This window comes from Salvelinus sp. IW2-2015, linkage group LG37, assembly GCF_002910315.2.
Source record: "Salvelinus sp. IW2-2015 linkage group LG37, ASM291031v2, whole genome shotgun sequence".
Lineage (NCBI taxonomy): Eukaryota > Metazoa > Chordata > Actinopteri > Salmoniformes > Salmonidae > Salvelinus > Salvelinus sp. IW2-2015.
Window position 1 is genome coordinate 2,904,914 of NC_036876.1, and position 15,882 is coordinate 2,920,795.

The 15,882-nt window shown below is 44.4% G+C and overlaps 1 protein-coding gene across 1 annotated transcript in view; it reads left to right on the top strand.

Annotated features, from left to right (window-relative positions):
* LOC111959996 (ras and Rab interactor 2-like) overlaps positions 1-15,882 on the top strand; it is a 37,563-nt gene that overhangs the window by 17,058 nt on the left and 4,623 nt on the right. Inside the window, exons 2-11 of the mRNA XM_023981834.2 lie at positions 4,438-4,569; positions 4,856-4,970; positions 6,655-6,727; positions 6,918-7,009; positions 7,742-7,950; positions 8,293-8,598; positions 10,108-10,451; positions 10,737-10,960; positions 12,837-13,148; positions 13,361-13,492. Coding sequence (XP_023837602.1) covers positions 4,438-4,569; positions 4,856-4,970; positions 6,655-6,727; positions 6,918-7,009; positions 7,742-7,950; positions 8,293-8,598; positions 10,108-10,451; positions 10,737-10,960; positions 12,837-13,148; positions 13,361-13,492 — 1,939 coding nt within the window. The remainder of the gene's footprint in view (positions 1-4,437; positions 4,570-4,855; positions 4,971-6,654; positions 6,728-6,917; positions 7,010-7,741; positions 7,951-8,292; positions 8,599-10,107; positions 10,452-10,736; positions 10,961-12,836; positions 13,149-13,360; positions 13,493-15,882) is intronic.

Below are 15,882 nucleotides of genomic sequence, written 5' to 3' on the forward strand. Positions count from 1 at the left end.
TGGTAGTTTACTGGTAAACTTAGAAAGTTTCCTGTAATATACCCTCCCTTTGCAAACCCAAGGCACAAGGCAATATTTCTTAAACTTACAGAAGGTAAACAATTTCTCCCAAACTAAATATGTGTTAATATTAGTTGGCAGGGGTCTTTACATCAACATGATTGTGTTTTGATGTATTTCTGGTACTTTTTCTGGTAGATGTTTTCTAAGACCACTTTTCCATCTGTTTATCCAGAAATCAAAGGCTTCACTTAATTCATATGGATTTTTTAATGTATCAATGCCTTAATTTCCCTAAAATATAGACTCTTAGCTTTCATTTGACACCCAATTTGATATGTTCCTATGAACTTCACATGTTGGTGCTCATGGGTCCTTTTCGATGGAAATACCTAAACATTATTGGCTGATTGCTCCCAACTCATAAGAATCCCCACCCAGTTGACTACTTTAAAATGGTGGAAGCCATCCATGGCAATGTCAATGCTTTAAAAAAAAAAAAGAACTTTATTTAACTAAGCAAGTCAAGAACAAATTCTTATTTACAGTGACGGCCTACACCAGCCAAACATGGACGACGCTGGACCAATTGTGCGCCACCCTAGGGGTTGCGATACAGCCTGGATTTGAACCAGTGTGTTTGTAGTGATGCCTCTAGCAKTGAGATGCAGTGCCTTAGACCGCTGCACCACACGGGAGCCCAAGGGTTATATCCATAATGTGGTCCTCTATCTCTATGACAACAGGCACGACTCATATATAAAGTTGTCCACTTATATCAATGCATTTGTAACAACCTAACCAATACGCTACTTCTATTACATATATTAGATCCAATAAGCCTCACATAGCCAATTAGAAATAAAAAAATGTGTAAACCCAGTTTGACGCTCTCATTGACCTTCATACAAAAATTATTTTCATTTTATTTTATTTTCATGGACAGATATTGGGCGGCGTAAAACCTCTTGCTTTGCCTCTTCCTCTCTAACGTACCTCAACGTCTGTTCAAGAACATTTGGGGGAAACGTGTAGTTCAGTACAGACCGTCACGCAACTTAGCAAACATTTAATTAAACTGAACACACCCCTTATGTTTGTCATGCGACTGTTGTGTTGCTGCTTTTCAGAGCTCCGCTCGTGCACGTATATTCGCAGTTGCTTCAGAAGAGCTTACCTCGCTTCCCCGCGGGTTCTGTCATTTTGGTTATGTTTTATATTTTACCAGGTAAACTGACTGAGAACACATTCTCATTRATAGCAATGACCTGGGGAATAGTTACAGGGGAGAGGAATGAGACAATTGTAAGCTGGGAATGATTAGGTGATCGTGATGGTATGAGTGCCAGATTGGGAATTTAGCCAGGACACCAGGGTTAACACCCCTACTCTTACGATAAGTGCCATGGGATCTTTAGTGACCAGACACCATTTAACGTCCCATCCGAAAGACAGCACCCTACACAGGGCACTGTCCCCAATCACTGCCCTGGGGCATTGGGATCTTTTTTTAGACCAGAGGAAAGGGGGCCTCCTACTGGTCCTCCAACAGCACTTCCAGCAGAATCTGGTCTCCCATCCAGGACCAACCCTGCTTAGCTTTAGAAGCAAGACGGCAGTGGGATGCAGGGTGGTATGCTGCTTGTTGAGGCAATGGTTTTGCCAATGGAGTCTCAAGATATTTGTACATGGGTAGGCTGTATTTTGTCCTGACAATAGGGTAACTAGCCCCCCCCCCCCCCCCCCCCAGGAACAATGTCTAATTTCTGACACTAAAAAGCAACGTTTGGGAAAAAGTGGGTATACGTGGATGAAGTTCATGCTGAGGCGTATAAACTATAAAGGGAAATAAATGGCTACAGTTAACAGTTGTAGGTATTGTATGAAATCTTGTTTTTAGAAAAGGTTGCGGTTTTTTAAAGTACTGGGGTAAATAGCTAAAAGGCTATAAAGTAACATTAACTCTAAAGCTATCAGTGACTAGTGGAAACATTTARAACTGACATTAAGTTATGTTATATTTTTTTATGTATTTTACCTCAAATAATCTGGTAGTAAGGTTGCTAGCTAGCACTCCTAGCAGCTTGTGGTAACTGGCTAGCTGGCTAGKATTTATTGCTAGTGAAGTTGCTAGCTAGCAAGTTAGCATAAACTAGCATTAACTGACAGGTGGAAACACATTCATAACCATAAAGGGGTAACTATCCCCGGGGGGAGGGGGGTGCCCCCAACACACTCATCCAACATATTCCTACTTTACTCCAAACTTAAGGCTTTCCTACTTGCATATATATGTGTTTTAATTATAGATCTATCTTCATTGGAATGCATCTACAACTTTTTCAAAATGTCAAAAAATMTGATCAATTTACCAAAAAATCGTTTTGTTGAAATATCTCCAAACGTTGTGAGGACACAGAGGACATTTTTTGTTGCGCAACAGCAGTGGCAGCCAGGGAAAGTGTTGGGGAAATAATTTGGTGACATCTTGAGATTACCCCAAGTACCCTACCCATCGCCTGTTTCTTATACCATTAGGGTGAATCCGGATTGTTGGATTGAGTACATTTAACATTTTAATTTCTTTGGAGAAATTTGTTTTTGCTAATCTTTTGCTTGTTTTTGTAATTATTTTTTGTCTATTTTGCTGAATTTCATATCTACCATAATCACAGCTACCATCACAACCATTACTTTGTGGATTAAACCACACATTTTGCACTTTATCCTTTCCCTCCTGCCTGTCCTTAAGACCATAASACATGTTTTCCTTTACAAGTCCATGTAAGAATAACTGACAAACAAGACAAACATCTATTACATTCTCTTCCTAGAGATATAACATATCAGACTTTTTCTCTCCCTCTCTATCTTGCTCTCTGTCTCTCTCTCCCTTTCTGGGAATTACATAAGTCTCTGTGTGTGTGTGGGGGCTGTGTTGTGTTTTATGTAAGGGAGACCTGGAAGTAAGTATGGGTGACCCCTACACTGCCCTGCACACTCACTGGAGGTGGGAGGTTGTTTATGTTAGTTATAGAGAGCACAGGATGTGTGTGTATGTGTGTCACGTGTGTTTTCCATTACCATGTTAAATCAGTTTATGAAGACCAGGGAATCGAGTAGGTTCATGAGTTTTTCCTAGTCTGGTATTGTGGTTGGGAGAAACTCCTGGCTCTAGAGATGGGTGACCTCAGGCGGCTCTAGAGATGGGTGACCTCAGGCAGGTGATTAGGTTGGTAGAAATGAATAAAGATAGGTTATGATGATAAAGTGAAAAAAAGAATTTTACCCCCTTTTTCTCCCCAATTTCGTGGTATCCAATTGGTAGTTACAGTCTTGTCTCATCGCTGTAACTCCCTTACGGACTCGGGAGAGGCGAAGATCAAGAGCCGTGCATCCTCCGAAACACAACCCAGCCAAGCCGCACTGCTTCTTGACACAACGCCCGCTTAGCCCAGAAGCCAGTCGCACCAATGTGTCAGAGGAAACACCGTACACCTGGAGAACGTGTCAGCATGCATTGCTTCCGGCCAAACCCTCTAACCCGGACGACGCTAGGCCAATTGTGCGCCACCCCATAAGTCTCCCGGTCGTGGCCAGCTGCGACAGAGCCTGGACTCAAACCAGGATCTCTAGTGACACAGCTAGCACTGCGATGCCTTAGACCACTGCGCAACTCGGGAGGCAAAGTGACACCTTTATGAATGATACTACTAAGACTTGGAGTTCTCATTATACCTCTGGCTAATCATGGTGTTTATTGTCATTTGAGACTTGTTTCTCACTAGAGAACATTTCTTATTTTATAGAAAGGCGTTTAGACAACATTAACATTTGAACATTTGATCATTGTGTTATCTTCCTTGTTTCTAAGTGATTTCTCCTGACTCCTATTCTGACTAATGTTATCATCATCAAAGAAAACAATAACAAAAGACTCATTCCTGTTCAGAATTGCAGCTCACCTGACTGTCTGATACGAGGGAGGAGGGTGTTGTATTGTTGTTAACCAGTGGAGAGGAATTACCAATCAAACACTGGGTATAAATACACTTTGTTTGTTTTGTATGCAAGAGAGAAAGTCATGATACTTTCTAGAAATAAAAAAGAAGACTTCACCTTGCCAGTAGTTTCCCTGCACTCCTGGTGTGTGTATTTGTGTGTGTGTGTGTGGTGTGTATCGCCTCGTGTTGGGAGAGGGGGGTGTTCTTACTGAGTGGGAATGCCTGGTAGGATGTGTAGGCCTCTGTAACCAAGGCAACCATCTGCTGCTATGCTCGCAACGCTCTCCGGCAGCCCACACAATGTCACCACTGTGACATCCAGCCTGCAGTTCTGAGAGAGAGGAAGAGAGAGGGGGGAAAACAAGAGAGACAAGAGAGATTGTGTGTCTGTGTCTGTGTGTTATACATTGACCCCTTCCTGTGTTCTATCTAGATGCAGGGGGATCTAGGGTCCCAGCGGAGTTTCAGTGTGTTGGACCGACTCCTCCACACACACCCCGTCTGGCTGCAGCTGTCCATCAATGCTGACTCCGCCCTCTATATCCTGCTCAGAGAACCTGTCGGGGTGAGGAGGGGAAAGCCAATCAGATCATTCCATCAATTAATCAATTAACTAAACCTGACTGCCAGGTGAACTGTATATGTTTAGTATAGCTTTCCAATAGAGTAGTATACAAGACAGTCAGGAACTTACTGTACAGTTCCTCACTCCAAGTYTTCACAAAGAACCCTAATAAAACCCAACCATAGCATACTCTTACTTCCTTGTTATTGACAGTTCTTATTGAACAGTTCCATAAGTACTTGTTTAACAATGTTTGTCAATATTTATGGCCGGCCCCTGTGTGTAGACATTCCTGGTGCGTAAGTGCAGCTCCAGCCAGAGGAAGTTGTTGTGTGTCCGAGTGACCGCAGACCGAGCAGCATCCTCCATTAAGGAGTGTCTCATATGTGAGGAAGACTCCAGTGAGTACACATACATGTAGGCTACACCAACATTCTAAACTAACAATGAAACACAGCTTCTCAACTCCAGTCCTCAAGTATCCCCAATAGCACACATTTTAGTTGAACTAGGCAAGTCAGTTAAGAACAAATTCTTATTTACGATGACGCCCTACCAGGGAACWGTGGGTTTACWTCCTCGTTCAGGGGCAGAACGACAGATTTTTACCTTGTCAGCTTAGGGATTCGATTCAGCAACCTTTAGGTTACTGGCCCAAAGCTCTAACCACTAGGCTACCTGAAGCCCTGGACAAACACACCTGATTCAACTCATTGAYGTATTGATGAATAATTGACCAGTTGAATCAAGTGTGTTTGTCCAGGGCTAAAGTTAAAATGTGTTCTGTTGGGGGTACTGGAGGACTGGAGTTGAGGAACACTGCTCTAAACTAACAGTAAAACACTTGAACAGTTTCAGTCACACACAGGACTGCATGTGATCAACATCCACTGTGAATCAATGAAAGATCAGGCCCGGCTCCACGAGGGGACAAAAGGGGACTCCGCCCCCTCAATTGAAACTTGTGCCACCTCAGTTTTAGTTTTATGCCCCTAAATAAAAATTGCAAAAAAAGTTCAAATGATTGAGTGACAGGTTGGCGCAAAATCTGTATCTGCACTGTATCAGGGCTATGAAAAGCCACTGGGTGGTTAGGTATGTCTCCTTTGGGTTTTCATAAAAGGTCAAGTTTACAATTGAAGCTCCTTCACTCAACTCTGCCTCACCACTACAGAGTTCAGTTAGCTTCTTAGCTAGCTGTAAAAGGCATTTGTGTTATTACCCTAGAGCTCTAACCAGTTCATCTGCCACTGCCACGATGGATATCGGAAATCAAACCACCAAGGCCGCCGCCAAACCCAGCAGGGATGATGCTGCCGAGCACCAGCTATTTCACGTGAAGAGCCCACTACKCCTTCCCCGACTGTTCCTGACTATCTTGGAACAGAGGAGCCAGCCCAGGTTAGCCTAGAATCCTAGCCGCAGGTTTTCTGTCCAAAAAAACGTTCATTTAATAGCAACTGGTTCATAGGAAGAGAGTGGCTGGAGTCCTCGGTTACTGCAGATGCGGCATTTTGGTTTCCATGTCGAAAGTTCTGTGTTGGGTCCAATGCCAACGCAGACAAGGCCTTCACCCAAGCTGGGTATTCTAACTGGAAGAATGCTATTGATGGTACCAAAGGATTTGCTAGGCATCCTCAAGCAAGGAGCATTTAAAATGCACTGCACTGTGGTAAGGACCTAGTATTCAGATGCATTCACATAGGCTGTTTGAAATAGGTGAATTATCCTATCTATCTTGTAGCCTATATTCATTGCCTAACAGGCCTTGCTTCAGTGTAGGTCGCTGTCCTTTGTGCTGATACAGCACAGCGGAGATGGGTTACAGATTTCACGCCAACCTGTCACTTCAAAAGCACTCACTGGTCTAGGAGTCTCAGCATTTTAGCTTTATGTTTATTATGGTATAGCGTGATATAAGCAGAATTCAATATAATTCCAATGCAGGAACCCCCAACAATTGTGCCCCCTCAACGATTTCAACTGCCCCCTTATTCACTTTATCCTGGCGCCGGATCTGTGAAGGGTGCTGCCAAATGTTACAAAGATGTGATTGGTGTCAAACGCTCTCTGTCCTATCCCCAGCCTTCGCCTTGGAGAGCTCCGCCCTCAGCTTCCCAGACCTCTGCCGATTGGTGGCCTTCTACTGCATCAGCAGGTGATTACCACTACCTTTACCCCATCTACCTGTCAATAACACTGCTTTGGTCTATTTTGTCCACAGACTGTAGTTACGCTATAATGGCACTCCCATTACAAAACAGGGCACCCCCATGCTGTTCCAGCCCACTACGGCACACTGTGTTATTTGATCATAAATAACCTCAATATGTGTGTGTTTTCTCCAGGGATGTGCTGCCTTTTCCGCTGGAGCTCCCAGAAGCCATTGCTCAGGCCTCCACCCACAGGAAGCTGGAGGCCATCTCCCATATGGGATTAGGTAGGGATTCATTCAACTGATCTATAGCATACAGATGTAGGATCTTAATTTGATCACTGTTTTGTTGCTGAGAATGTTCCTGCACAGCAGGAAATGCAAACTTGTTGTGTATTTGAGGTTTAAGAAAGGCTTTAAAATGTCAGAATTMATTTTCCCTAAGGAAAATGTATCAACCCCTACAGAAAATGTCCAATAATTATAATCTACATAATAATTCACATTTCCTGTTGCTTCAGGATTATTTTCCTGCTGTAGCAAACTGGCTCAAATTAAGATTCAACATTACATTAGACTGTGGGATGGGGTCTCAACCACAAGAAAGCGAAGGTAACCTGCCTAAATGACTACCGCGCCGTAGCAATCACMTTGGTACCCCCTGTGTCGTTTTTGTTATTTAATTTTTTATTTTATTTCGTCAATATTTTCGTAACTCTATTTCTTGAACTGCATTGGTGTTTAAGGGCTTGTAAGTAAGCTTTTCACGGTAAGGTTGTACGAATACAATTTGATTTGATTTGAAAAGGAGCATAATGTGTCTAGGGGTTGTTTCTGGACTGGGTCTAAATGTTTRGCAGAGTAGGATATGGTATTCAAAGCACTTCAATATCAGTCTCTTTATGGCGTGAATCAATTACTTATCCTCTGAACACTACAATATGAAAATGTTACATACCAGAATCTGGACCGGGAAACATTGTCTTTCTTCTCCTTCTTTTCCCCACAACCTGACAGAGTTCTGGAGTTCACTCTCTGACACCCAGAATGGACCTGGGACCCTACAGGCTCCACCCACCATCAAGGCTTCACCCATTACCACTAAGTCTCCGCCCACCAGTGCCATGCAGGTCAAGGCGGGTCTGTCCCAGGACCTGTGTTACCTGCTGTCCCGCGGCAGACAGGAGTCTCTCTGCTTCATTAACCCTCTCTTTCTCCAGCTTGAGGTAGTCACCCTTAAGCACAGATATAGGAACAGATTACCCCACCCCAATTCCTCACCATAACCATTGGGGGAATAAAAATAATGTCTTACCCTGATTCAGTTTACTTGACTTCCTTCAGCTGGAGGTATAGACTTAGAAACATCAACATGGCTGTAAGTGGGAAGTCATCCCAGTTTTTAAAGATGTCACCTTGCAGAGTCTACCTTTAACCACATCTGGGATCAGTTTTCCCTACCAAAATTCCTAACCATAACCATTAGGGAGAGTGAAAACATATCTATCTGACCCTGAATCAGTCGGTATAGGGACAACTACCTACCTCTACCTCCTTTCTCCCTCCAGCAGCAACAGCCGATCCCGGGGGCGTCCCACAAACGCCACCGCTTCAAACGCAGCATGAGGGTCCGTGTCTCTACAGAGAGCTCCATGACTCTGTCTGGTTGTGGAGGTGGTGGAGAGGGGGCTGGGTCATTCCCCTTGCCCCCACCGGAGAACCCCAAGGACCAGGAGAGGCTCCAGCCCACACCCCTCCAGCCCAGTCCCAACCCGCACAGGAAGGTCCATCCTGGGYCTGGCGTCCTGAGGAAAACCCCTGCACTGTCCCCCATGTCGGCCGAGGATGAGGATCTCGTGCCTGTACCGCCAGCGGTAAGGGTCCCTTTATGACARACACTACCGTTCAAAAGTTTGCGGTCACTTAGAAATGTCCTTGTTTTTGAAAGAAAAGCACATTTCCATTAAAATAACGTCAAATTGATCAGAAATACAGTGTAGACATTGTTATTGTTGTAAATGACTATTGTGGCTGGAAACTGCTGATTTTTTTATGGATTATCTACATAGGCGTCTTGAGGCCCATTATTAGCAACCATCACTCCTGTGTTCCAATGGCACGTTGTGTTAGCTAATCCAACTTTATCATTTTAAAAGGATAATTGATCATTAGAAAACCCTTTTGCAATTATGTTAGCACAGCTGAAAACTGTTGTCCCGATTTAAAAAAGCAATAAAACTGGCCTTCTTAAGACTAGTWGAGTATCTGGAGCATCAGCATTTGTGGGTTCGATTACAGGCTCAAAATAACCAGAAACAAAGTCCTTTCTTCTGAAACTCGTCAGTCTATTCTTGTTCTGAGAAATTAACCTCGCTAGCGTCCCACCTTGACAACAGCCAGTGAAATTGCAGGGCGCCAAATTCAAAACAACAGAAATCGCATAATTAAAATTCCTCAAACATACAACTATTATACACCATTTTAAAGATACACTTCTTGTGAATCCAACCACAGTGTCTGATTTCAAAAAGGCTTTACTGCGAAAGCACACCATGCGATTATGTTAGGTCAGCACCTAGTCACAGAAAACCATACAGCCATTTTCCAGCCAAGGAGAGGGCTCACAAGTCAGAAATAGCGATTAAATTAACTTCTTATGGCTGGGGGCAGTATTGAGTAGCTTGGATGAATAAGGTGCCCAGAGTAAACTGCCTGCTACTCAGATTTGCAAAGTTGCAAAGTTAAAGCCATATCTTAGACRGGCCAATACAAWTAAAAGATTAAGATGGGCAAAAGAACACAGACACTGGACAGAGGAACTCTGCCTAGAAGGCCAGCATCCCGGAGTCGCCTCTTCACTGTTGACGTTGAGACTGGTGTTTTGCGCATACTATTTAATGAAGCTGCCAGTTGAGGACTTGTGAGGCYTCTGTTTCTAAAACTAGACACTCTAATGTACTTGTCCTCTTGCTCAGTTGTGCACCGGGGCCTTCCACTCCTCTTTCTATTCTGGTTAGAGCCAGTTTGCTCTGTTCTGTGAAGGGAGTGGTACACAGCGTTGTACGAGATCTTCCGTTTCTTGGCAATTTCTCGTATGGAAAAGSCTACAATAGTAATTTACAACACTAACAATGTCTAAACTGTATTTCTGATCAATTTGATGTTATTTTAATGGACCATTTTCTAAATTTTCTTTCAAAAGCAAGGACATTTCTAAGTGTCCCCAAACTTTTGAACGGTAGTGTATGTCTCTATCCTCTGTCTTATTTTATCTCTCTTTTCCTAACTCCCTTTCTGTCTCTCCTGAAAGCACACATCCAGTCAACACACTGACCAGTTGATGCATCGTATAAAGATATGACCGTGACTCCGTCTCTCCCCAGGCCCCAACAGATCCTCCAGTGGGGGAGGTAGAGGAGGACCCATCTGCTCCAGAGGAGCCCAGCATCGAGGAGGCGTGCTTGGCCTTGGAGGGCCACCCGGCCCCCTCTCTGGCCCAACTGGACAGCAGCAGCTCTTTCAGCAGTCTGGAGGAAGAGGACCCAGAAGCAGAAGCAGAGGACCAGTTCTTCAAACAACCAAACCCCAACCCTCAGCGCCGCCCGCCCCTGGTGCGCTCACGGGGGGGTCACGGAGGCCTGGAGAGGATGAGCGCGGCGTTTGTGTGTTTCTTTGCTCCAGAGAAGAGGCTCGCCAGGCTGGTGGAGGAGCTGTCCAGGGAACGGAGGTCAGCAAAACTACTTATATATAGAGAGAGAGACTTTGGGAAAACTTGATGCCATGTTTGTGCATTTGAACATTCAATTTCTCTGTTCATGACGATTTTGGGAGGGGGGAATCTTGTTCTAATCCCACACATTAATTTACATGGCAGTGTTTAAAATTCCTAAATGAAATGCTATTGGTTGATATTGCCCATGGGGAGCTAACCTGGCTTCCGTGGAATAGTGTCATGTAAATTCATCATGTTTTGGTGGGAAAACCTCAATGTCCAAACTCTCTGTCTCTGGAGGTCTGCGTTTGGTTCCTTGGTCCAGGAGTTCCTCCAGAAGCAGAAAGAGGAGCTGAGAGGGGTCTTGACCCAGGCTGCCTCTTCATCATCGTCTTCCTCGCCGAAGTCCTCCTTGGCGGTGCTCCAGGAGCTGCGGTGCTTCTTGTCCCAGGCCAAGAGCTTCCTGCTGGACAGCGGAGAACTGTCGCCCCCCCTAGAGACCCTGGTGCCTGACAACGAGAAAGGTACCACCATTCTCACCTCTAAGGATGCAAGAAGGAAGGGAGGAAAATGAAAAAGAGAAGGGAGGGAAGGAGGAAGGAGGAGGAAAGAGAGAGGAATATATCATAAGAAGGGAAGAGATACTGAGGAGAGGAAGGAATTGGAAGGGGCAGGATCTTCAGTAACTTCAGGTGTTCAGCATCAAACACACAAAACAGATTGATACGATACACAGGACATTACAAATACATTTAAATGCTGCAAAACAAGCCCATATAATATTCACTAAAGACTATAACACAAATATTATTAGATATTATCAGCATGTCAATTAGGGAAAGCYTTACCACCACTGTGTCTTGGTTTGACAGGATGTATAATAACACACAGTAAACCCATGGAGAGAGACATAGATCTATGGAAACAACAGACTAGCTTTAGATGAGACTCAGACAGACTGTCCAGAGGCTTTTAGTGAAAAGGTATTATCACTGCGTAGGGGGTACCTTTTCATCCATGAGTTCATATTGTCTCTAGGATTTATAAAGCTTTGCTAGCCAAGCCAGAGAACTACATCTATCACATTTAGCCTGCCAAATATCTCTGTACGTTGCTGGATGGGAGATATAGGACATTCATTCATTGATGTTTCTTATTTCGGGGGGGGGGGAGACTACGGAGGATGGTTGGTGTGTGTGTGCTGAGGCTTTTGGAGAGAGTAGAGTGGACTCCGCTGGTTTCAGTTGCCGTTGCTTTGATTGGCGAGCGTGCACACACACACACACAGCCTCACATTTGCGTCGGTGGAGGCATTTTCATTTTTTTCTACTCATCGTTTATCATTCAAAGATATCACAGTCCCACGCGCACTTGAAGAGCAGCACGATGCTCAGGCTGGAGGGAGAGAGGGAGGGAGGGAGAGATGGAGAGAGGGGGGAGAGAGAGGAAGGGAGCGAGGGATGGAAGGGGAGAGAGATATGGAGAGAGAGAGGGATGGAAGGGGAGAGAGGGAGAGAGATAGAGAGAGAGAGGAAGGGAGCGAGGGATGGAAGGGGAGAGAGATATGGAGAGAGAGGGAGAGAGAGAGAGGGATGGATGGAAGGGGAGAGAGGGAGCGAGATATGGAGAGAGAGAGGGATGGAAGGGGAGAAGATAGTAGGAGGATGGAAGGAGAGAGAGAGAGAGAGAGAGAGAGAGAGAGAGAGAGAGAGAGAGAGGAGAAGAGAGAGAGAGAGAGAGAGAGAAGAGAGGAGAGAGAGAGAGAGAGAGAGAGAGAGAGAGAGAGAGAGAGAGGAGAGAGAGAGAGAGAGAGAGAGAGAGAGAGAGAGGAGAGAGAGAGAGAGAGAGGAGAGAGGAGAGAAGAGATAATGGAAAGCGGGAGTATATTAATGGAGGAGAAGTGGGAGGAAGGAAGGGAGGAGAGCGAGAGGAATAGAGGAAGAAAGCGAGGCAGGACGAGGACTGGGTATTGATGTAGAGCTGAGGTTAGCTTTATGTGTGTTGGACAATGTCAGCCTAGTCAGGGAATCCTGTGACCCTCCACTTCCCCCTGTCCCTCAGTAATGATTAATCATTTCCTGACTGAACAAGTGGTTGATATGTGTAGTGTGTGTATGAGTGGGTGTTGTGTTATGGATGCGTGTTGTGTGTATGAGTGAGTGTTGTGTGTATAGGTTTGTGTTGTGTTATGGGTGTGTGTTGTGTGTGTTATGGGTGTATAGAACTGGTACGTTGTTATTTTAGATAAATGTTTGTAATCTGAAATAAAGTAAATCTTTCATACAATATGTTTCCTTATAATCTTCAACTACTACTGTGTGTGTGTGTTTATGCATGTTTGTTTGTGTGTGTGTGTGTCCGTGTGTGTGTGCGTACCTACGTATGTGTTCTCCCATGCAGACATAGCCCTGGAGAAGGCCATGTTCGGTTGTGTGCTGAAACCTCTGAGGGTGCTGCTAGACCAGGCCCTCCTCTCCCTCCACAGACAGGACGGCTCCACCCAGCACCTGGCCTCTAGTCTCCTGGCCTGCCAAGAGGGGGCGATGGAGCGCCTCGTAGTGCTGGTGGGCGTGCCCGACACCCGCGGAGTGGAGAGGGTGAYGCAGAAGCTGGGCCTCATGCAGCGCACCCACTCACCCATAGACAAGGTGCTGCTGCTGCTGCAGGTCTGCAAGTCGGTCCAGAAGGCCATGGGGGCCCTCCACGACGGTGGTGAGTCGGCCTTCAATTTGCCTAATCTGAAACGTCAAATAAAGTAACCACAGCCAGTGATTATCTATTATAAATAGTAACATTTTAAGAACACCATTTATTTGCCTGTTATAGTCTAGAAGCTGTTATCAACTGTCATAATCAATCAATCAACTGTTATTAATCAATCAATCTGTTAAAGCGGTCTTGTACCATCCTCTTCCTGCTCCCAGGACAGGAAGTGAGCTCTGAGGACTTCCTGCCGGCGCTGTCCTATGTTATAGTGATGTGTAACACGCCTCAGATCCTACTAGAGGTGGAGTACATGATGGAACTACTAGAGCCCTCCTGGCTCACTGGGGAGGGTACGCACTACACCCTAACTACACCCTAACTACACCCATTATAGCCTACATCCCTTCCACCTTAAAACTTACCGCATGCTTCCCAGTCMAAACAGTATTATGGCGAAATTTGGTGCCATTTTGTTTCCTGGGAGGTTTTATTAACACTGAACATAAATTATAGATTATTTTGAGGTTTTTGAATAACCTCCTCAACACTTTCACTGAATGTTTCAATAAGACTTTTAATAACACTGCTAGCTGTGCTTGGAGTTAACAGTTTTGAACTCCAAGCACAGATAGGACACATGGAAATGCATTTCCTTAGGCATTAATCATGAAAACACATTTCTTTTTATTGTGACACGGTGTCCGTGAGATTCAAATCTATAATATTCTCTTCTTGATCCATGGAATTAGTCCACTACGCTACTAGGATGGAGCTAGCATGCCATGTTTTTTTACGCATACAAAGCTAATTTACTTAACAAAAGGCATGACATAGCACAAGTGGGAGGGGGGGCTTTCCCCTTGTGTTGACTTTTGCTCCTCTATTGTTCCTCAAGCAAGCGGCCGATGACATTAGATCAACTCCTTGACTGCCCTACTCCTTGAAGTTTGTAGCTGTGTCTAAAAAAACTATTTTACTCAAAACATATTTTTTAGAGTGTGTACTTTACTGTATTTATACTTGGGATATTGCCTTTCAACAGTAAAAGTTAAAAAAATCACTGGAGAACATCAGGTGCGGCTAATTAGTGGGCGCAGCCAGCACACCTGAACACACTTAAGATAGAGGATAGAGAAAGTTTTGTTGATGCTGAGAACGGAATGTATGTTTTTAAATAACATTCTTAGAATGTTCCTCTGAACGTTACTAAAGTTTTCTTCTATTTTTTATGGAAGAAAAAAAATACGTTTTTGGAACAATTTGAGAACATGACATTAAATAGAACCATGAGGAAACCTGTAGGAAACGTTATGCTGATGTACTGAAATAACCACAGAAGAACTTTGTTTCTTAACGTTCTTGGAAAAATTTGAGAACATTCCCAACGTCAAACCAGTTGGAGAATGTTCCTAGAATATTACCAAAATGGAAATGAAATGTAACCATGTTTTAACTTTTAGGAAAAGTTCTGTTAACCGTATTACCCCTGTAAATTGCTCTGGATTAGAGTGTCTGCCAAATGACTAAAATGTCAAATGTAGCCTCCCGATTGGCGCCGCGGTCTAAGGTACAGTGCAGTGCTTGAGGCGTCACTGCAGACCTGGGTTCGTTCCCAGGCTGTGTCACAACCGGCCGTGACTGGGAGTCCCATAGGGCGGCACACAATTGGCCCAGCGTTGGAGGGGTTAAGGGAGGGTTTGGCCGGGGGAGCTTTACTTGGCTCATCGCGCTTTAGCGACGCCTTGTGGCGGGCCAGGCGCCTGCAGGCTGACCTCGGTCGTCAATTGCACTGTGTTTCCTCTGACAACATTGGTGCGGCTGGCTTCCGGGTTAAGCGGGCGGATGTTAAGAAGCAGCATGGTTTGGCGGGTCATGTTTCGGAGGATGCATGACTCGACCTTCGCCTCTGCCCATTGGGGAGTTGCYGCGATGAGACGAAAAGTTAATTAACGAATTGGCCTATATGGATAGGGCTAAATTGAAATGTTTCTTACAGAAGAAATATGAAAGCATATGCATAACCATSGTAGTCATTGAAAGGGAACAGTTTGGAGATAATGGGAAAATAATTAGACCAAAGGTGAGGACACAATTCACCTGACGCAAGACATTACACTGTTGATTTTATGTGTATTTTACATTTACTGTACTTTTTGCTGCATTTGTTAACAACAAAATCTGAAAATCCTGTGGATACATTCAGTAAAATGAGAAGATTATTCCTGGAAAATGTGGGGTAAGCACAACATAAGACAAAAACGTGACATGGGTTTGAGTGAGAGGAGTAACTGGTGTCTCAAAGTGGCCACACACCTCTCCCAAAGTGTGCACAGTTCCTAAGCAATTTTAATGCACTTTTATGACTCAAAGAAGAGTCTTCAACTACAAGATGCTATTTTGAGCTCTCCAAGCTGTGCCGTTGAGGAACTAGAGCAATCACATGTTTACTTGTTTTCTTTGGAACACAGCCCTACATCCCTGCAGTCACACAATTACTGTTGTTGTTTGTGCAATCCAAAAACGGTCTGGGTCAGCTGGGCATGATTTCAAAGCTTGTTCTATTGCCAACATGACTACCTAAGCTATAAAATATGATTGTAAAGTGTTAGGCTGGGGTTACACAACGTTGTGTAATGGCAGCCMAAGGCTTTCACAAGGCCATTCAGAGAAACGGATCGTCATTTTGGTGCGCATAGAAAGGAGTCATGCGGCAAAATGGAGTCATAATAAACAGTCATAG